At 62.9% G+C, this 21586-nt stretch overlaps 1 protein-coding gene across 4 annotated transcripts in view; it reads right to left on the bottom strand.

Annotated features, from left to right (window-relative positions):
• Positions 1 to 21586, bottom strand: part of IQSEC2 (IQ motif and Sec7 domain ArfGEF 2) — a 59861-nt gene that overhangs the window by 6285 nt on the left and 31990 nt on the right. For 3 of the 4 annotated variants that reach the window (XM_075122573.1, XM_075122575.1, XM_075122576.1), the window contains 6 exons: positions 12214 to 12508; positions 11354 to 11758; positions 9858 to 10702; positions 8206 to 8367; positions 7758 to 7880; positions 5378 to 5544 (listed from right to left, as the gene is read on the bottom strand). In XM_075122573.1, coding sequence (XP_074978674.1) covers positions 5378 to 5544; positions 7758 to 7880; positions 8206 to 8367; positions 9858 to 10702; positions 11354 to 11758; positions 12214 to 12508 — 1997 coding nt within the window. Of the gene's footprint in view, positions 1 to 5377; positions 5545 to 7757; positions 7881 to 8205; positions 8368 to 9857; positions 10703 to 11353; positions 11759 to 12213; positions 12509 to 16560; positions 16665 to 21586 lie in introns of those variants that run through there. The other variant, XM_075122574.1, reaches the window with a different exon arrangement.

The raw sequence follows: 21586 nt of genomic DNA on the forward strand, positions 1-21586 counted from the left end.
TCAGCCCAGCCCCCTGGAGTCGGTCCAGCACTTGTCTAACCTGGGACACGTGGTCCTCCCAGGTCTGGCTAAAGACACAGATGTCATCAATATACGCCACGGCAAAACTCTCCATCCCCCTCAGGAGCTGATCCACCAGGCGCTGGAAGGTGGCCGGCGCTCCCTTGAGGCCGAAAGGCAGGGTCAGGAACTCATAGAGCCCCAGAGGGGTGATAAAGGCCGATTTCAGCCGGGCATCTGCATCCAGCGGCACTTGCCAGTAGCCCTTTGTAAGGTCCATGGTGGTGAGGTACCGAGCTCCTCCCAGCTTGTCTAGGAGCTCGTCCGGCCTGGGCATGGGGTAGGCATCAGATACAGTGATGGCATTGAGCTTCCGATAGTCCACACAGAACCGGACCGACCCGTCCTTTTTGGGGACCAGCACCACCGGCAAGGCCCAAGGGCTGGCAGATGGCTGGATCACCCCCAAAGCCAGCATGTCCCGGACCTCTCTTTCCAGGTCCTGAGCAGTTTTCCCTGTGACTCGGAAGGGGGAGCATCTTATCGGCGGGTGCGACCCGGTCTGCACCCGGTGGACAGTCAGATTAGTGCGTCCAGGCTGGTTGGAAAACAGCTGTTGGGATGATTTAATTGGGTATGGGTCCTGCTTTTGAGCAGGGGGTTGGACTAGATGACCTCCTGAGGTCCCTTCCAACCCCGATATTCTATGATTCTATGGTACGGATGCAGCACCCCCCTGACCTCAGCTTGCTGGGCAGGGGTTAGCTGATCCGAGAGGGGAATTGTTTCCAGGGGGGAACCAGCTCTGGTCCCAGGGAATAGATCTACTAAAGGGTCATCTCCCTGCTCCTCCCACTGTCCGCACACGGCCAATACCACATTCCCCCTGGCATAATATGGCTTCATCATATTCACATGGTACACCCAGCGGTGGTGCGCCCGGTTCGACAGCTCCACCACAGAGTTTACCTCATTGAGCTGCTTGACAACCTTGAAAGGGCCCTCCCAGGCGGCCTGTAGTTTGTTCTTTCTCACGGGGATGAGAACCATCACCGGATCCCCGGTGGCGTAGGCACGGGCCCGCGCCGTGCGGTCATACCAGACCTTCTGCTTCCTCTGGGCTCTGGCCAGATTCTCCCTGGCCAGGCCCATGAGTTCAGCCAGTCTCTCTCGGAAGATCAGGACATACTCCACCACTGACTCTCCATCGGGAGTGGCCTTCCCCTCCCACTCGTCTCTCATCAGGTCCAGGGGGCCCCTCACCCTCCTGCCATATAACAGTTCAAAAGGCGAAAATCCAGTCGACTCCTGGGGCACCTCCCTGTATGCGAACAGCAGGTGAGGTAAGTACTTGTCCCAATCCTGCGGGTGCTGGTTCATAAAGGATTTCAGCATCATCTTTAACGTCCCGTTGAACCTCTCCACCAGCCCATTGGACTGGGGGTGATAAGCTGAGGCCCAGTCGTGCCGGACCCCACATTTCTCCCACAAGCACCGGAGCAGGGCCGACATGAAGTTGGAGCCTTGGTCTGTCAAGACTTCCTTGGGGAACCCCACTCGGCTGAAAATGGTCAGGAGCGTCGGCCACGGTGTCAGCTTCAATGGAAGCTAAGGGCACTGCCTCGGGGTAGCGGGTGGCAAAATCTACCACCCCCAGAATGTATTTCTTCCCCGACCGGGTCGTCTTGCTGAGAGGCCCCACGATGTCCATGGCCACCTTCTGGAAAGGCTCCTCTGTGATGGGCAAAGGCCTCAAAGCCGCTTTCCCCTTGTCCCAGGCCTTCCCCACCCTCCGTCAGGAGTCGCAGGATCGGCAATACTGCTGGACCGTGGTAAAGACCCCGGGCCAGTAAAAGTTCTGTAGCAACCTCTGCCGGGTGCGCCGGATTCCCTGGTGCCCTGCGAGGGGGATGTCATGGGCCAGGGACAGTAGCTTGCGGCGATACTTCTGGGGGACCACCAGCTGCCTCCTGATCCCACAGGACTCCACTTCCCTTGTGGGAGCCCATTCTCGGTCCAGGAACCCCTTCTCCCACAGGAACCTCTCCTGGCAGCCTCTCCTCATGGTCCGTCCCACACCGAGGTCGGGCAGGTCCCTGAGCTTCCGCAAGGAGGGATCTTTCCTCAACTCGGCCTGGAACTCAGCGGCTGGGGAAGGGATGGGGCCCGGTTCCCCCTCAGTGGCCAGGTCTGAGGCCTCCGCCTCTCTGAGCCGTGCCCCTCGGCCCTCCCCCCACCAGGGTAGGGTCCTGCGCCTCCGGTGTGATACCCTCCCCGAGGTCAGGGAGCAGTGCCCCTCGCCGGCTCTGGCTACGCGTCACAACCAGGGCGGTCTGGGGCTTGCTTGGCCAGTCCTCTAGGTCTCCCCCCATCAAAACTTCAGTGGGCAAATGGTGGTGTACCCCCACATCCTCGGGACCCTCCTTGGCCCCCCATTTCAGGTGTACCCTTGCCACGGGCACCTTAAATGGGGTCCCGCCCACCCCTGTCAGGGTCAGGTAGGTGTTGGGCACCACCCGATCTGGGGCCACCACCTCGGGCCGAGCCAGCGTCACCTCCGCGCCCGTATCCCAGTATCCATTGACCTTCCTCCCATCCACCTCCAGGGGAACAAGGCACTCTCTCCAGAGGGACAGCCCCGCGCCCACCCTGTAAACCGAGCACCCTGAGTCCAGAGCCTCCAGCCCTCTGGCGGAGCTGGCCGGGGGTACTCTTCCCTCCTGAGCAGGTGGTAAACTGGTAGCCCCCCTTTCCTGGGTCGTCTGCCCCTCGTCCAGCTGAGTCCCTACCCAGTTAACCCTGGGTAGGTTGGGTCTGCTCAGTCTGTCCCTGAGCCCGGGGCACTGGGACCGTACGTGGCCTCTCTGGCCACAGTGATAGCAGCTCAGGTCACGTTGGTCCCCTCGAGCGGGTCGGAGGGGCCCGACGCCAGGCGTTCCCCTTGGGAGGGGGTTCCCCCTATTTCCCCGCTGGGAGGCCCCCTGGTGACTCTCTCTCTGCATCGGGGGGGGGGGCTGTCCTTTTGGGACTCCTCCCGGCTACCCCCTGACCGACTGTTCACAGACTCGTCGGCCAGCTGCCCTGCGTGCTGGAGGTTCTCGAGCTTTTTGTCCACCAGCCACAGCCTCAGGTCGGAAGGGCACTGTTCGTACAGCTGCTCCAGTACGATTAGGTCAAGCAGGGCCTCTTTAGCTTGGGCCCCAGCTGTCCACTTGCGGGCATATCCCTGCATCCGGTTGACCAGTTGTAGGTAGGTGACCTCAGGCGTTTTACGCTGACTCCGGAACCTTCTCCGGTACATCTCGGGGGTCAGCCCAAACTCACGGAGCAGGGCCTGTTTGAACAGTTCATAGTCCCCTGCCTCCGGCCCTGTCATCCAGCTGTACACCTCCACGGCTTTGGGGTCCAGTAAGGGAGTGAGGAACTGGATCCTGTCTGCAGGGTCAACCCTGTGCATCTCGCAGGCATTCTCAAAGGCCATCAGGAAGCTATCTGTGTCCTCCCCCTCCTTCCGCTGGGCCAGGAAGCACTTATCAAAGCTCCTTGCAGTCTTGGGTCCCCTCTCACTCACCGCAGCCGGGGCCCCACTGCTCCTCAGCCTGGCCAGCTCCAGTTCATGCTGCCTTTGTTTCTCCTCCTGACGTTCCCTCTCCTTCTCCTGACGCTCCCTCTCCTTCTCCTGACGCTCCCTCTCCCTCTCCTCCTGCTCATGTTGACGTTGTTTCTCCTCATGTTGACGTTGTTTTTCATGATCCTCCAGCTCCCTCATTTTCATCTCCCTCTCCCATTCCAGCCGCCTCCACTCCAGGGATGGGGAGCTCCACCGGGAGGATCCCCTGCTGGTTGCTGGGGTCAGGGTGCCCTCGGTATTCGCTGGGCTTCCCCCAACCCCTCCCCCAGGCATAGGTAGGAAGGGTCTCGGGATGTCCTCGGCAGCAGTCTGACCCCTCCCAGCCCGGTCAGGCCCCAGGGCCCACGCTGCGTCTGCCGGGCGGCTTCCCTCAGGGACAGGGATCGGGTCATCCAAGCGATCCCTCTCCTCCAACTGGGCAATCAGCTGTTCCTTGGTGGACCTCCCGATGCGCAGCCCCCTCTGCCTGCACAGCTCCACCAGGTCCCTCTTAAGGCGTTTAGCGTACACCTCCCTGCTGGCCACTCGCAGGCCGGGCAGCTTTCCACGGTTTCCAGGAAAAGCCCTTAGCGTGCCAGTCCTTCTTGAGGTCACCACCTCTTTGCCAGGGTCGAGCTGCAGACTCCTCCACCCCTGGGACCGCTCGCTGCAATCCCCCGGGGGACCCTGTTACTGCAAAAGTCCTTCTCTCTGGTCACACACTCCCAGGGGTTAACCGCCCCCTGAAACCGTCTCTCTCTGAATCTTCAGCACGCCTGGTCCCCGTCAATTCCCCTTCGTTTTACTGCTCCCCAGTCTCTTACTGCAGGAAGCGCCGTTCACGGGGTGCAGTAAATCCCACCGCTCCCACCAGTTGTCACGGAGTGTGGGGGAGTCCAGGCCCTGCACCCCTCTTCCTGGGATTCACTGAGACTCTCAGCCAGCCAGTAAAACAGAAGGTTTATTGGACAACAGGGACACAGTCCAAAACAGAGCTTGTGGGTACACCCAGGACCCCTCAGTCAAGTCCTTCTGGGGGAGCAGGGAACTTAGACCCAGCCCTGGGGTTCCCTGTGTTCCTCCACCCAGCCCCAAACTGAAACTAAACCCACCCAGCAGGTTCCCTGCTGCAGTCTCCGTCCACATTCCTGGCCGAGGTGTCACCTCCTCCTCCCCCTCCTGGCTCAGGTGACAGGCTCTCAGGTCTCCCATCCCCAGGGCACATTCCCAGGTCAACACTCCCCCCTCCCTGCTGAGTCACATCGTCACACAGCCTGTTCTAGAGCAGATGGGGCTCTGGCTCCCGCTGTGGCTCTCAGCTGTTCTAGAGCAGATAACCAGGCCCGGTGGCTCTAGCCCACCGCCCCCAGGTGTGGATCACAGCTGTTCTAAATCCCAGTCTGTTGTAGAGCGGAGGATCCAGGTCTTGGCCTCTCGGACCTCCTGCACAACTCCTGGCAGTTCCAGAGCCCAGCTCATTCTAGAGCAGAGGATTCCCCCGTCTGTTCTAGATCCCAGGCACAGATCTCATCTGGCACAGGCCCCAGCCACTCAAAGCCCTGGGCTCCCATGTTCTGGATGTCGATGGGGTTTAGGGGCAGGTTCTAGAGCAGCTCTGCTCACAGTCCCCCGGTCAACCAGCTATTCTGGATCCTGTTTCTTTCTAGACCAGGGATCTAGCTACTTTCCTCCGAAGTACCTTCCCAGCTATATCCTGGTACCATCGGGGGATTCGACGGGTTCCCGAGCACCCCTCCCCCCACTTACCTCTGAGGTTCTTGATGAAGTCGTCGAGCTTCATCTTCCTCTCAGGCTTGACGCTGGGGCTGTACATGTCGGTGTTGAGGAGGATGATGGCAAAGGCCAGGATGAAGATGGTGTCTGGGTTCCGGAACTGGCGCACAAGCGGGGCGTTGCAGACGCAGTAGCGCTGGCTGCACCGGGAAGCAGAGAGTGAATAATCCTCCTTCCCCTTCCCCCACCACAGCACAGTGCAGCCTAGAACCGCCTTCTAGACCACTCTAGAACATCGTCCACATTCCAGAGCGATGCATGTGTTCTAGATCGCCAACATGCATGCCTTCTAGATCGCCCTCCACAGCATGCTCCAGAACAAAGCATGCCCTGTTGATGCGGTGTTTGCAGAACCCTGGCATTCTAGATCCTGGCCTGTTCTAGAGCAGATGATCAGGCTCTGGGTCTCTGGCTCCTGTGGCGTATCACAGCCGGTCTAGATCCCTGCCTGTTCTAGAGCAGATATGAGATTTCCACCGAGTCAAACGGCCAAGAATCTAGGGCAGACGGACCATTAAAAGAATGACTCGCGATTCCTCGGCGGTTTCAACAAGACCAGAACACCGATTACCAGTATTTTGGGATATTTCTCTGCATTTTGAAATATATTGATTTCAATCACAACGTGAGCTACAGGTCGGAGCATGCAAGGGCATACGAATGTTTAGCAAGTCTGGCACGGAAATACCTTGCCACACAGGCTACAACCAGGCCAGGTGAATGCCTATTCTCAATTTCAGATCACGCTGTCAATAAGTAGCGGGCGGCGTGATCTCCCGTGAATGTAAATAAACTGGTTTCTCTGAGTGACTGGCTGAGCGAGATGTAGGACTGAGTGGACTTGTAGGCACTAAAGTTTTACATTGCATTGGTTTTGAGTGCAGTTCTGTAAAAAAAGATTATTCTACATTTGTTAAAGTGCCCTTGCACCATTACGAGATTGCATGACAGGACAGGACCAAGGGGAATTGAAAAATACCAGTTATTTGGTTTCTCTTTTGTAGAGGGCAAATATTTGCAGTCAAAACTAATAACCCTAAAAAGTGATCCCTGTGCGCTTTGCGTTCTGTGTTGTAATCAAAATCAAGATATTTGAAAATGGAGAAAAACATCCAGTCAAAAACAACAACGTAAAGTTGGCCCTGTCCACGTGTCTTCTGTGTTTATTTGACTTCAGCGTATTTGAAAATGTAGAAAAACATCCCAAAACTATTTATAATCAATGGAAATCAGCATTCTGGTCTTATTTAACAGTGCAATTAAAACGGAGCTGATTCGCGATTTGTTTTTTTAAGCGAGTTAATTTGTTTGGAATGAATGGCTGGAGTGAAATGTGATTCATCGACCGCCCTGCGAGAGCCATGTCTAGAACGCCCGCTGTGTGGTTATCTCCAGCGATGCTGGTGAAGGCAGGCCGTGTTCTAGAACGCCGCCAGTGATGTCACACTCTAGAACACGGTCTGCCAGCACCCCCGGTGTAGAACACCGGCCGTGTTCTCCAGCTAAGTCGCTGCCAGCCCCACTCTAGAGCTCTGGCTGCATGTCAGGGCAGCCGGCCTGCTAGGGCACTGGGGCGCTCATCAAAACAGACCCTGTTCTAGATGGACAGGCACATCCTGGAATAATATCAATCTAGAACATGGGTTCTAGAAAATAGGCTCTAGAATGTGGTGCAGCTATCTCGAACATGGACTGTGGGCACGCCCTAGGCCCCTACCAACGCCTGTAGCCTTCTACAGGACATCCCAGCAGACCACCAAGATGGGCTGTATTCTAGAAGGCCGCATGGGTTCTGGAGTGGCAACAAGGCCAATCCTGCTCCAGAATGGGTCAGGCTTTCACCGAGCTTGTTAAAGGCGTCAGTGCTCTAGAACCCATGACTAAAACCCATAAAAGCCGCTTTATACGATGCCCGCCCCGGGTCTAGAATGCCAGACTCCACAGCGATTGAGTTGACCCCCCCTGAAGGGTTCATGTAGAGTTCATGCACCTGGAAAACATTCAGGGCACACCCTGAGTGTTGTGTAGGAGCAGGGGGGAGAGAAATAAAAGAGAGGGTGGAAAAGCTGACAGGCAGAAGAAGCCTGTCAGCAGACCAGCCTGCTTGCTTGCTTAAAGCCTTGTCTGTCTTGTATTTAAACCGCAACACACACACACACCCCGTGGGTTCTGGTGTGGCAAGAAGGCCAATCCTGCTCCAGAACGGGTCAGGCTTTCACCGAGCTTGTTAAAGGCGTCAGTGCTCTAGAACGCCAGCCGCTTTATACGACGCCTGCCCCAGGTCTAGAACGCCACACTTCACAGCGATTGAGCTGACCGCCCCTCAGCACCTTGGGAAGGTTCTTGAACCGACCTGAAGGCTTCGATGAGTCTCTCAACCTTCTGCGCTTCCCCCTGCACCCGGATGTGCGACTGGAACTTCCGCAGAGCATCGTCCAGGTCCATGTTGGAAAAATCCATCTCATCCACCACGCAGCTGGAAAGGGGAGGGCAGGTCAGTGCTGGGTCCCCTCCAGAAGCTGCTCAGAGATCCCTCCCATGCTCCAGCGGTCTCTAGAGTCTCGTGGGAGAATGTGCGGGATGACGCCCAAAGCCAGAGCTCCACCGCCCCCAGGAAGGTGGGTCGGAAACCCACTGGCTGCCCACAATTGTTCCTCTCCAGACAGCACATACACCCTACTCTAGATCACATGCTCTAGATCAATTTGTGCTTGCTGTCTTTGCTCCGGGTACTGGCTTCCATGCCCCCCCTTGCTCCAGAACATCCCCTGCTGGAGACGTTCCCCCCGGCAGCCCCTTACTCGAGAACGTCGCGGTTGAACTGCTTCTGCCGGTTGCCGAGAAACTCGCCAATCATCTGCCGGCTCAGGCCCTTGCGCTCCAGGATGAAGTGAGCGACCCCGACTGGCGTGTCCGAGAGGAACCCTCTCTCGATGAGGTACTGGATCCCCTTCTCCGGCTTCCTGTGGGCATGGAGAGAAAGGGTCTAGAGTCACCACCCTCTAGAACACCGCTTCCCTGGGGCAGACGGCTATGGGAACTGGAGAGGAGACGCTAGGGGAGGGGGGTGAGAAACCAGGAACATGGCTAGATCTCTGCCATTCTAGAACCAGACCAGACACAGGCCAGTCCCCCTCTGGAAGGAATGTGGCCATTCCAGATCATTGCTGTTCTAGAAGCAAGTCATTCAAGACCACCGTTCTTTGACAGTTCCAACAGGAGCTCACCGATCTAGAACAGTGCCCTCCCAGAGCCGCACCACTGCAGACAAGATGTTGTTCTAGAACATCTGCATAACTGCTGTTCCAGATCAGAGGTTGGGAACGTGCTCATTCTAGAAAACATTGCCCGCTGAGAGCAAAGGGCTTAGCTAAGAGTGCCGGACACCTGGATCTCAGGGGGGCTTTTGCAGGTCTTGAGAAAAAGTTCAAGACTATGTTCTGGGACAGACATGTCTGGCCAGCTGTGGGTTACCTAGAACACACAGTACATCTGCTATGCATATTCAAGCACAGCCCAGTGTTAACCTAGAACCCAGGTACTATTGTGACCGATTATGTAGAAGCATCAATGAGTCTAAAAGGGATACTCCAGAACAAATTACAGTCAATATAGACACCACCTAGAGTTTATATTGTGTTAATCCAGAATCCTGGCTCTGTGGTTCTGGATTCTTTGGAGCCCACAATGCTATTCCATAATGCAGCCACTCTAGAGGAAAGCCAGTCGCCCTGAGGCAAAACAAAAGTGTAGGGCATTTGTCTGTTCTAGAGCAGTGCAACTCGAGAGCCATTTTAGAACACGCTGGTTCTAAGCCAACGATTAAGCCAATCATTAACCCAGGAAGACCGACTGCTGTTCTAGAGTGGCTTCGAGACCAATTTGGCTCTCTATCACAGATGCAATCGTGTTTTCATTGATGTGGCCAGCCAAGAACGGACTAGATAAACTGATCCAGAACACAAGGCAGCACCCAAATCCGCAGCGGGAAAATCTCCCGCTAAAGCCCCCGGGTGGGTTGGTTCCAGGGCGCTCTAGATCCGGAACATGGGCGGAATTCGAGAACTCCAGGACCGGGAGGAAGGAGCCCCTTCTCAGGGTCTAACGGCCGGAGCAGGATCCGCTTCCGAGGCGCGGGCTGAGTCACGGCTCCAGCTGGCTAATTGGATCCCTAAGGCTGCTTCCCAGCCGGGGGAGACACGGCCCTGTCTGGGAAGCAGCTGCTGTGTCCTTCAGTAGCAATTCAATCAGTGACCGCACCGGAGAGTGAGGCCTCCGGCCCCACCCGTCCGATGCCCCGGCAGGGGCTGCGGGGTGGGAGTGTGGGGCACCGGCAGAGTTGGGAAGGGCAGGGCTATCGGGGGGGGGCAACCCTCCCTCCAACTGGAATTCTGGGAAACAGTGCCCTCAGCCCCTCCCCCGAGGAAGCCCCTCCCCGCCCCGGGGCACCCACTTGTTGAAGAGGTTGAGCCCGATGCGATAGTGACGCCGTTGCAACAGGTCGTGGTTGAAGGCCGGCGAGTCCCAGCTGTGGCGGGTCTCCCGCTGGTACGTCTGCTTGCACAGGCCCGGGCCGGGGCCGGCGGGCGGGGGGGCCGGGGGGGGCGGGGGCGGGGGGCCCCGCAGGCTGTCCCGGGAGGAGGAGCCCGAGCTGCAGTTGATGGTCTCGTTGGAGTTGCTGCTGCTCGGCAGGCTGTCGTTGTCGCCATCCGAGTGCTCGGGACCCAGGCGTCCGGGGGGCGGGGGCGGGGGCGGGGCCGGCTCGGGGCGGTAGTGGCGCAGGGGGTGGGGGGAGGGGGCCGGGGGCGGGGGGGCGGGCGGGGGCTTGGGGCCCCCGCAGCTGTCCGGCTCGTAGGCCAGGCCCCGGTGGACCGAGCTGCGCTCGGAGCGGTCGCTCAGGTCCACCGAGCTGTCGCTGGGGGGCTCGATGGTGAGGAGGGGCAGGTGGGCCCCCCGCAGGCGGAAGTCCCGGCACTCCAGGCAGGGGGTGCCGCGCCGGCCGGCCCCGTTCTCCCGGCTCTCCTCCCGCTGCGGGGCCCCCCAGAACTCGGGCCGGGGCTGGGCCGGTGGGGGGCCGGGCTCGGGGGTCTCCGAGCTGGGGGGCCGCTCCAGGGAGAGGGGGGAGGCCGGCACCCCCTCGTCCAGGTACAGGGTGACGTCGCTGAAGGAGGTGGCCGCGCTGTCCCCCTGCTGCTCCTTCGACTCGCTCTTCTCCAGCGGGGCCGGGCCCCCCCCCTCCGGCGCCGGCAGCGGGTGGCAGTTCAGGGCCTCGTCGATCGACGCCGCCAGAGACTTCACCTGCCGGGGCAGCGGGGCGGGTGAGAGGAGAGGCCACGCCCCCTATGCCCCGCCCCTCCTCGCAAAGCCCCTCCCCATGCACAATTCTTCATGAGCCCCACCTCCTAAGGGGAACTAAGTCCCTCCTCTCCTTATAAGCCCCTCCCCTCTGTACAAGCCCCTCCCTCTAACCAGACCTGCCTCATTAACCCCTCCCCTCCGAACAAGCCACGCCCCTATGCAAAATTCTCCATAAGCCCCACCCCTTAAGACGAACTGCCTAAGTGCCTCCCCTCCTTATAAGCCCCTCCTTTCTATACCAGCTCCTCCCCAGAAGCCCCTCCCCTCCTAATAAGCCCCTCCCCCTATGCCAAGTGCCCTATTAGTCCCTCTCCTCTATACAAGCCCCTCCCCTCCCTACAAGTCCCTCCCACAGTCGGGGGGAACCCTGGGGAGCAGGAAGGGGAGCTAAGATTGTGAGGAGGGGGGATCCCGGGGAAGAGCTAAGATTGGGGGGAGGGGGGATCCCGGGGAAGAGCTAAGATTGGGGGGAGGGGGGATTCCCCCAGTCCCTCTGCGGGGGGAGCTAAGGTGGGGGGGACGGGGGATCCACCAGTCCCTGGTGGGGGGCAGGGAGCTCCCCGCCCCACGGGGGCCCGGTCCCCACCCCACCTGCTTGGCGAAGGAGTCCTCCAGCTCGGTGATCTCGCTGCAGAAGTCGCCGGAGGAGGCGTGGAGCGAGCCGCTGTCCAGGCCGGCCCGGCAGGAGCCCCCGTAGGGCAGCCCCCCGCGCTCCAGCAGGTGGGGGCGGGCGCTGGCCATGGTGCCCTCGTCCAGGGAGGCCGGCTTGCCTTCGAAGTAGGGGGCGGTGCCGGGCCCCTTGTCGCACTCCTCGAAGGAGAACTGCATGCGCATGTTGGAGAGGACGATGCGCCGGGACATGCGGCTCTCCGAGGCCGAGCTGCGGAGCCGCTGGAAGTTCTTGTTCATGCGGTACTGGCGGAAGGCCGTCTGGATGGTGCGGGCCGCCCGCCGGCTCAGGAAGTACCCCCCGTATTTCCGCTCCAGCATCTCCACCTGCGGGGGGGGGGGGGAGACAGGTGGCAAGGGAGGCACAGGCCAGGGGAGTCCCGGGGGGGGGCACAGGCCCAGAGGTGGGTGCTGGGGGGACCACAGGAAGGGAGGGGGTGTCCTGGGGGGGCACAGGCCAAGGGGATCCAAGGGGAACCACAGCCTGGGATGCGGTGCCGGGAGGGTCGCAGCCTGGGAGAGGGGGTTCCAGGGGGTCACCGGCTAGGAGATGATGGTCCCGGGGGCGGAGGGATCACCGTCCGGGGAGGTCCCGGGGGGCACAGACTGGGGGGTCCTGGGGGTGTGTCACTGGCCAGGAGGTGATGGTTATGGGGGGGGCACAGACTGTGAGGCTCCTGGGGGACACAGGCCGGAAGGGGGGGATCCCAGGAGGGCCACGGTGGGGACACAGTCTGGAAGGGGCGGATCCCAGGGGGGCCACGGGGCGCGGGGCACACTACCTTCTTGTCCTGGAGATCGGTGGAGAGCTCATAGCTGTCCGACAGGGCTTTCGATCGCTTGTTCTCCTCCTCCTCCTGCTTGCGCAACGCCACACTCGCCGGCTGGAGCCGCGCCCGCTGGGCCCAGGGCAGCCCGGGGGCCGGGGGGTGGCAGGCGGAGACGGTGGAGGTCAGGGGCCCCAGGTCATAGGGCTCCCCAGCCTTGGGCAGCTCGGCCCCGCAGCAGTACGGTGCCTGGCTGCCCGGGCTGTCCACCGTCGCCCCAGCCTCGCTGCCTGGTGGGTCCCCCTCCACGCTGTGGGGAGAGCAGACGGGGCAGGGGGTGAGTGGCCGGCACCTTCCCCTTGGAAGCGAGCCCAGACCCCGGTCTAGAACCCCGACACCCCCTGTTTCCTGCCCACTCTAGAACACTGAGAGGGCAGCCTGGCCTAGAACCCAGAAACCCCCAATGTCCTGTCCACTCTAGAACAGCGAGGGGGGCAGCCTGGCCTAGAACCCAAAAATCCCCAGTGACCTACCCACTCTAGGACATGGAGAGGACAGCTGGTCTAGAACCTGGACACCCCAGTGGCCTGCCCACTCTAGAACAGCAAGGGGGCAGCCTGGCCTAGAACCCAAAAATCCCCAGTGGCCTACCCACTCTAGAACATGGAGAGGAGCAGCTGGTCTAGAACCTGGACACCCCGGTGACCTGCCCACTCTAGAACAGCGAGCGGACAGGCGGGTCTAGAACTCAGACAGCCCCCAGTGTCCTGGCCACTCTAGAGCACAGAGAGGGCAGTCTGGTCTAGAACCCAGACAGCCCATGCAGCTGCTAGCTCTAGAAGCCGGTTTCCCCCTCCTGGTCTAGAATCTTGTTCGGACAGTTCCAGGGCATCTGTGGCCTGTCTTGATCTGGAGCCCAGCCAATCCGCTGCCCGGTTGTCTGTAGAACACTGAGGACGAAACCAGACCTAGAACACTGGCTGCTTGCAGTGTCACCCCCTCTAGAACATCAATTGCTCGCCGCTGCCCCCGTCTTGAGCCCCGACAGCAGCTTGTATTACCAGCTCTAGGCCTATCCTGATCTAGAACCCAGCCATTCTGCCGTGTGCTTGTCTCTAAAACACCAATGGTGCCAGCTGATCTAGAACACTGGCAGCTGGCCGCGGTGTCATACTCTAGAACATCAATAGCTTGCCCCTGGTCTAGAGCCCAGGCAGCAGCCTGTATTGTCGGCTCCAGGCCTATCCTGATCTAGAACCCAGGCTGCCTGTTGGGTCACCGACTCTGGAACAGCAAGAGCCCGACCCAGTCTAGAACGACAGCAAACCATTCTCTTGTTCACACTAGAGTATCGAGTGTGCATCATGATTTAGAGCCCAGACAACTTGGCCCACTGTTCATCCTAGAAAATCCAGATCACACACTGAGCTAGAACCCAGAGCATGCAGGTGCCCTCCTCTACCCAGATGACACCTCCTGCTCTAGACCCTCATGCTCTCTTGCCCAATGCAATCCCTGTGCGGCGTTATATGCAGCTGTTCCCCAGCCGCCCCGCCTCAGAGATGGCTGCATTGCACCGCCGGGCGGGCGCGTCCATGGACAGCACTGGGGGTAGGGGGCCCTGTGTTGCGCCTGAGGCCCGGCCATGTTTCTAGGAGGCCTGGGTGACGGGGAACGGGAAGGGTACGGAGAGCTGGAACCCCACCCCACACAAAGGTAGAGCAGGGTTCATTCCCTCCAGCAGGGGGCAGCAGGGACCCAATGACAGACGGGTCTGGGGGGTGCAGTCAGGGGCCTGGGGAGCTCAGCGTGGGGGGTCCGGGAGCAGACGGCAGATGGGGGACTCAGGAGCGGACAGGGAGGCCGGGAGGACCAGGGGGCAGTTGGCAGGTCTGGGGGCAGACCGGGGGACCCAGGGGAGTCTGGGGGCCGACTGGGGCTTGGCGGGCAGTTGGGGGGGTGGCCCAGAGACAGCTGGGTTCATTCACCAATGTTGCGGCTTGTCCTACCTTCCGGCAGTACCAGTCTCATGCACACGGCAGACACCACATGGCCAGGGCCAGGGGGCAGTCGGGGGGCCAGGGGCAGTTAGTAATTGAGGGGCAGCGGGGAATTCGGGGGGGCCCAGGGGGTGGGTTTCAGATGGGGGGGCTGGGGGGATCCGTGGGAGGGGGTGGGTTTCAGGCGGGGGGGAGGGAACTGGGGGACAGGGTTCATTCAGGGGATCGGGGGGGATTCAGGCGGGGGATCTGGGGAGGATCCAGGGGGCTGGGGTTCAGCCGCGGGGGCCAGGGTTAGTTAGGGGAGTCCGGGGGGGCGGGGTTCAGCCTGGGGGGATCCAGGGCTGCAGGTTTCAGGCAGGGGGAGCCGGGAGGTGGGGTTCAGCTGGGGGGGATCCGGGGGGTGGGGGTTCATTGGGGGGGCCGGATTTCAGCCAGGGGGAGCTGGGGGGGCAGGGTTTAGCTGGGTGAATCCGGGGGGGCAGGGTTTAACTGGGGGGAGCCGGGGAGGCCCGGGGGACAGGGTTTCCGGCAGGGGGATCCGGGGGGGCCGGGTTTCAGGCAGGGGGTCCAGAGAGGACTTCAGCCGGGGAGGATCTGGGGGGAACCGGGGGAGTAGGGTTCAGCCGGGGGGATCCAGGAGGGCTTGGGGGCTGGTTTCAGGCAGTGGGTCTGGGGGGGTTCAGTCAGGGGGGATCTGGGGGGAGCTGGGGGGCAGGGTTCAGCTGGGGAGGAGCCGAGGGGGTTCATCCAGGGGGGGAGCCGGTGGAGTGCAGGGTTCAGTCGGGGGGGAGCTGGGGGGAGCTGGGGGGCGGGGTTCAGCCGGGGGGGAGCCGGGGGGGCCCAGGGGGGTTCAGCCGGGGGGGGCCGGGGGGAACCGGGGGACGGGGTTCAGCTGGGGGGGAGCCGGGGGGGCCCAGGGGGGTTCAGCCAGGGGGGCCCGGGGGAACCGGGGGACAGGGTTCAGCCGGGAGGGCCCGGGGGGGCCCAGGGGGTTCAGCCGGGGGGATCCGGGGGGAGCTGGGGGGCGGGGTTCAGCCAGGGGGGATCCGGGGGGCGGGGTTCAGCTGGGGGGCCCCAAGGGGGCCCAGGGGGGTTCAGCCGGGGGGATCCAGGGGGAGCTGGGGGGCAGGGTCCAGCCGGGGGGCCCGGGGGGTTCAGCTGGGGGGAATCCGGAGGGAGCTGGGGTTCAGCCAGGGGGGCCCGGGGGGCCCAGGGGGGTGCAGCCGGGGGGGATCCGGGGGGCAGGGTTCAGCCGGGGGGGCCCGGGGGGAGCTGGGGGGCAGGGTTCAGCCGGGGGTCCCAGGGGGGTTCAGCCGGGAGGAGCCGGGAGGAGCCGGGGGGCGGGGTTCAGGCGGGGTTCAGCCGGGGGGATCCGGGGGGCGGGGTTCAGCCGGGGGGATCCGGGGGGGTTCAGCCTGGGGGGCCCGGGGGGCCCACGGGGGTGCAGCCGGGGGGGATCCGGGGGGCGGGGTTCAGCCGGGGGGGCCCGGGGGGAGCTGGGGGGCAGGGTTCAGCCGGGGGTCCCAGGGGGGTTCAGCCGGGAGGAGCCGGGAGGAGCCGGGGGGCGGGGTTCAGCCGGGGGGGCCCGGAGGGATCCGGGGGGGTTCAGCCGGGGGGGTGCAGCCGGGGGGGATCCAGGGGGCGGGGTTCAGCCGGGGGGGCCCGGGGGGAGCTGGGGGGCAGGGTTCAGCTGGGGGTCCCAGGGGGGTTCAGCCGGGAGGAGCCGGGAGGAGCCGGGGGGCGGGGTTCAGCCGGGGAGGATCCGGGGGGCGGGGTTCAGCCGGGGGGGCCCGGGGGGATCCGGGGGGGTTCAGCCGGGGGGGATCCGGGGGGATCCGGGGGGCGGGGTTCAGCCGGGGAGGATCCGGGGGGCGGGTTTCAGCCGGGGGGACCCGGGGGGGATCCGGGGGGGTTCAGCCGGGGGGACCCGGGGGGATCCGGGGGGCGGGGTTCAGCCGGGGAGGATCCGGGGGGCGGGTTTCAGCCGGGGGGGATCCGGGGGGGTTCAGCCGAGGGGGCCCGGAGGGATCCGGGGGGCGGGGTTCAGCCGGGGAGGATCCGGGGGGCGGGGTTCAGCCGGGGGGGCCCGGGGGGAGCTGGGGGGCAGGGTTCAGCCGGGGGTCCCAGGGGGGTTCAGCCGGGAGGAGCCGGGAGGAGCCGGGGGGCGGGGTTCAGCCGGGGGTCCCAGGGGGGTTCAGCCGGGAGGAGCCGGGGGGCGGGGTTCAGCCGGGGAGGATCCGGGGGGCGGGTTTCAGTCGGGGGGGCCCGGGGGCGATCCGGGGGGCGGGGTTCAGCCGGGGGGGCCCGGGGGGATCCGGGGGGCGGGGTTCAGCCGGGGGGGCCCGGGGCCCGCACTCACCAGTGCAGCAGTTTGCGCTGGATCTGCCCCCGGCGCCGCTCGGACGCGCCCCGCAGGCACCACATGGCGGGGCCCGGCCGGGGCGGGGTCCCCGGGGCTCAGCGGCGGCTCCGGGGCCCGGAGCAGCTCGGCCCGCGCCGCGGCGCCTCCATCCCCGGCGCTGGGCTGGAGCCGGGAGGCGGAGCCGGGACTTGGGGCCGCCCCCAGCCCAGACAGCAGCCCCCCGCCGGGGAATCCCCCTGGCAGGGGAGCCGCGGGGGCTGGGAGCCAGGACGCCTGGGTTCTCTCCGGGCTCTGCGAGGGCGGGAGGGGCTGGCGGGTCAGAGCAGGGGGGGCTGGGAGCCAGGACGCCTGGGTTCTCTCCGGGCTCTGCGAGGGCGGGAGGGGCTGGCGGGTCAGAGCAGGGGGGCTGGGAGCCAGGACGCCTGGGTTCTCTCCCGGCTCTGGGGGGGCCCTGGCGGGTCAGAGCAGGGGGGCTGGGTTCTCTCCCGGCTCTGGGGGGGGGGGGCCCTGGCGGGTCAGAGCAGGGGGGCTGGGAGCCAGGGGGGCTGGGTTCTCTCCCGGCTCTGCGAGGGCGGGGGGGCTGGTGGGTCAGAGCAGCGGGGGCTGGGACGCCTGGGTTCTCTCCCCCTGTGTTTCTTGCGTGACGGTCTGCGGTCATCGCTCCCCCCACAGCCAGCAGGGTGGGGGGTGGGGAGTGAGAGACAGGGACACACCCAGAGTGCTGGACACAACCACGCACACCCCCACACGCGCGTTCACGCCCACAGAGACAGGGCATCCCCACTGGTGCACGCTCACGTACACACACACCAGCTCACACAATCACACTCACAAGGTTGTACACGCAAACCCCAATGTGTACACAGACACCCGTGTACACACGCACACAGGCCTTCGCACACACAAAGACACACAAACACCAACATGACCACACAGATGTGTACCCACACAACCACAGTCACATACACACCAACACCTGGATACACACGCGTGTACACACGACTACACACCAACACCTGGATACACGCGCGTGTACACACAAACACACGTGCACCCTCCCCAGACATATACGCAAACGCACACATATGCACAGACACACACGACTACTCCCACTCGCACGCATGTCTACACAGACACCCCTGGAGACACACAAACAGCCCCTCGGCTGGCTCACCACCCTCCCTCCACCCCTACACAATGGTCAACAACTATACAGCTAGGGAATTATTGATGAGGCCAGCAGGCCAGGGATACGGTTGCTATGGGGACAGGCGGGGGGGGGGGGGGTGCCGGGTTGCTATGGATCCTGGAGGACGGAGGGCTGGGTACCATCGCCATGGTGACGCAAAGGCAGGGAGGTTGAAGGAGTGACGGGGACTTGGGGGAGGGTAGCTCGGGGGGGGACCTCCCCCTACTGCATCCGCCCCCCCCCCCAAGCCAGAAGCCAGAAGCCAGGTCATAAACTCAGGCACAACAGGGGATGGGAAAGCCAGGACTCCTGGGTCCCCTGGAAGGGAGTGGGGTCTAGTGGGTAGAGAAGAGGGGGACTCTGGGAGCCAGGACTCCTGTGTCCCCTGGGAACGGAGTGGGGTCTAGTGGGCAGAGCTGGGGGGGCGGGGGTTGGAACCCAGGACTCCTGGGTCCCATCCCTGTCTCCTCCACTCCACAGCGGCTCCAATCCACAGCTTCCAGCACCGCCCCCCCCCCGCCAGCCCCTACATAGCACAGCCAGCCAGAGTCCCCTCCCACAGCAGCTGCCAGTCTCCCCCCCCATTGCACCCCGTCCAGGCTATGACTGGGGGGGGTACCTTCCAATCACAGAGATATTGGGGCTCCAGCACCTTTGCGGAGTGGGTGGGGTGGGGACTAGCAGGGGGCTGCGGATCAGGAGTGAGGGGCACCAGCAGACCTGGGGAGGGGAACGCAGAGTTGGGGGGAGAACCCAGGAGTCCTGGCTCCCAGCCCCCACCCTAACCACCAGACCCCACTCCACTCCTGAGGCTACCAGCCCAGCCCTGTGAAGTCAGTAGCCACCCAGGGAGGTTCCCAGTGGGGAGTCAGCCGGGTTGGTCCTGGGTCCCCCTGGTGCCGCCAGGGCCTCCCCCCAAAATCTGTAGTGAAAGGCAGATTGAGAGTTGATCTGGGTACATGCAGCGCCTGGCACAACCGGGTGGTGGCGCCATGACCAGGGCTGGGACTGCCCGTGTGTGTCCCTGCACCCCCTGCTGGAGGGGACAAGCGCATGCGTGTGTGTGTGTGTTTTCTCAGGCCAGAAGGGACCCATACGACGTGTCTAACCTGGGCCATGGCAGGGCCCAAATACATCCCTGTATGAACTAGAGCAGATCTCATGGAAAAACACAGTGTGTATGTGCCCCAACCCTGGCCGCATGTAACCCCCGACCACGTCACAACAGTCGCCATCCCAGCCGCCTGTTACCCCCAATCAAATAGCAACAGTCCCTGTCCTGGCTGCCTGTAACCCCCAACCAAATACTGACAGTCCCCATCTTGGCCACCTGTAACCTCCGACTAGCGGCAGTCACCATCCCAGCCACCTGTAACCCCGACCACATAGCAACAGTCGCCATCCCGACTGGCTGTAACCCCCAACCAAAAAGCAACAGTCCCTGCCCTGGCCACTTGTAACCACTGACCACATAGCAACACTCGCCATCCTGTCTGCCTGTAACCCCACTGCCACATAGTGACAGTCTTCTCCTGGCCGCCTGTAACCCCCGACCAGCAACGATGGCCATCCCATCTGCCTGTAACTCCCACCACATAAGAACAGTCGCTGTCCGAGCCACCTGTAATCCCTGGTCCAAATAGCGGCAGACAGTCGCCGTCCTGGCTGCCTGTAACGCTGACACAACAGCCGTGGCCAGTAACAACGTCCCCAGCACCTGTTTCCTGAGTGCCCCCCCCAGCCCCCGGCCCCACCCCAGGAGCTCACCCCGCGCTGCCGGCTGTGTCTGCGCCCTGGGCTGTGCGGGACATTATTTCCGCCTGGGATCCCCCAACCCCGACAGCTGCAGCTTCTGGGCTGGACCAGCCACTTCCCCTTCCCAGCTCTGCCCGGCCGGGCGACCGCACCCAGCCCTGCCCTGGCACCCCCAGTGCCCAGCCCCGGCTGCCAGGGGAGAGCGCCCCCTGCCCCACTCCCTGTGCCTGGCGGGGGCGGCCCAGGGAGGGGTCACGCTGTCTCCCTGTCAGCGGTGCTGGAACACTTTTAATGGGGGGGCGTGCTGGAAGTAGTTTTTACTTTTTACCTCATGCCCCCCCCCACCCATCCATTCCCCTCCCCCCGTCCCCTAGCTGGGAGCAGGTCGTGTTCCCTAGTTCCCGCCCCTATGTTCCTCGTCGGGCAGGTGTCCTGAGACCCAGAATCCCCTGCGCTCCCGCCTCTCCCACAATCCTTTGCACACCGGCATGTCCCAGAATCCTTTGTGCTCAGCCCAGTCTCCCAGCATCCTTTGTTCCCGCGCCTCTCCCAGAATCCTTTGTGCTCCCCTGCCTCCCAGAATCCTCTGCTCACAGCAGCCTCCCCCAATCCTTTGCACCCTCGCCTGTGTCTGTCCCTCTCCCAGAATCCTCTGTGTTCACCCTTGTCTCCCAGAACCCTTTGCTCATCATGCCTCTCCCAGAATCCTCTGCACCCAGGCCTCCTGCCTCTCAAGCCCCTGTCTTCGGGGGGGGGGGGTTGTACCCCAAAGCCGCTCCTCCAGCCACCCCTACTTCCACTAGTGCACCTGACCCAGAAGGTGTGGGGCCGGGGGGGCTGTGCACCCCCCCACAAGCTCACCCCCCTCCCCTCTGGCTGATGAGGAGTGCAAGCGTCCCCACCACGCTACAGAACAAGGCCTAGACGTCCCAGCCCCGCCACGCTCCCCGAGATCGGACCCCTGGGCCCAGCCAACCCAGGAAATACGCTTGTGAGCAGGTGTGCCAAGGCAGACAAGGTGTGAGCCAATGTGGCGGCAGGCAAACGCCCATGCAAGGATACTGGGCCTGCACCAAGTGTAAATGTAGACATGCAAATAGCATGGGTTGGGCACCCTTGTGAGCGTGCAAAAAGTGTAAGTGTAGGTGTGCAAATGCCATTGGCTGTGCATGGAGGTACAAAAGGTGCACGGGCCAGTGTGTGTGCGCGCACATGCTGATACCATTGGCTGTGTATGCTTGTGCCTGGGTGTGCGAAAAGTGTGAATGCAGGGGCATGGGTGTGTGCAAATAGATGTGAGTGGGTGTGCTAAAAGTGCAAAGGCAGGATGCAAACACTACTGGCTGGGCACTGCCTGGGCAGCTCAGAGGCATCTGGGTGCCCCTGACTCACTCCTAGAAGTGTGCAAGGGGGGATTTGCACACCCGAGTGGGGGGGTCATGCCACTGCTCAATTTCCATGCACCCTGGGGGGAGGGATTGCACCTAAGTGGCTGTCTGATTGGGCACAAGTTTGCACGGGGGGGGTAGTGCACAGATCCCATGCCCCATCCTCCCCCGACCCCACGCAGGGCAGGCGAAGGGGCCTGTCTCTCCCCCCCCCCCCCATTTCCGTGCCACCTGTTGCCAAGCAATGGGGAGTGGAGTTGCCTGGCAACAACAAGGTGCTTTTTATATCCAGGCAGTGGGAAGTGGGAGACAAAGGGAGGGGTGACCAGGACAGTGGGGGGGAGGCAGCGCAGGGGCTGGGGGCATCTCCATGCTCAGGAGCAGTGGGCGGGGGGGGCTCAGTGCGGAACCCCTCCCCCGCACTTGTGCATCAGTGTGAGAGGGCCATGGAAAGGGGAAGTGTGACCGGGAGGGGGCAGTATGTGAGTGTGCAAATGCTAGGAGCAACCAGGCAGCCAGTGCCTGCATCTCAGCAGCAAAGGACCCCCCCCCCTCCGCGAGCTGGGGAGAGAACCCAGGCGTCCTGGCGACCAGCCCCCACTCCCCTCCCAGGGCCAGGGAGAGAACCCAGGCGTCCTGGCTCTGGTTGGTTCCATTGCGGACAGTCGCGCTATAGCCGAGCTGGTCTGGT

Source organism: Caretta caretta, chromosome 23 (assembly GCF_965140235.1).
Source record: "Caretta caretta isolate rCarCar2 chromosome 23, rCarCar1.hap1, whole genome shotgun sequence".
Classification (NCBI taxonomy): Eukaryota; Metazoa; Chordata; order Testudines; family Cheloniidae; genus Caretta; species Caretta caretta.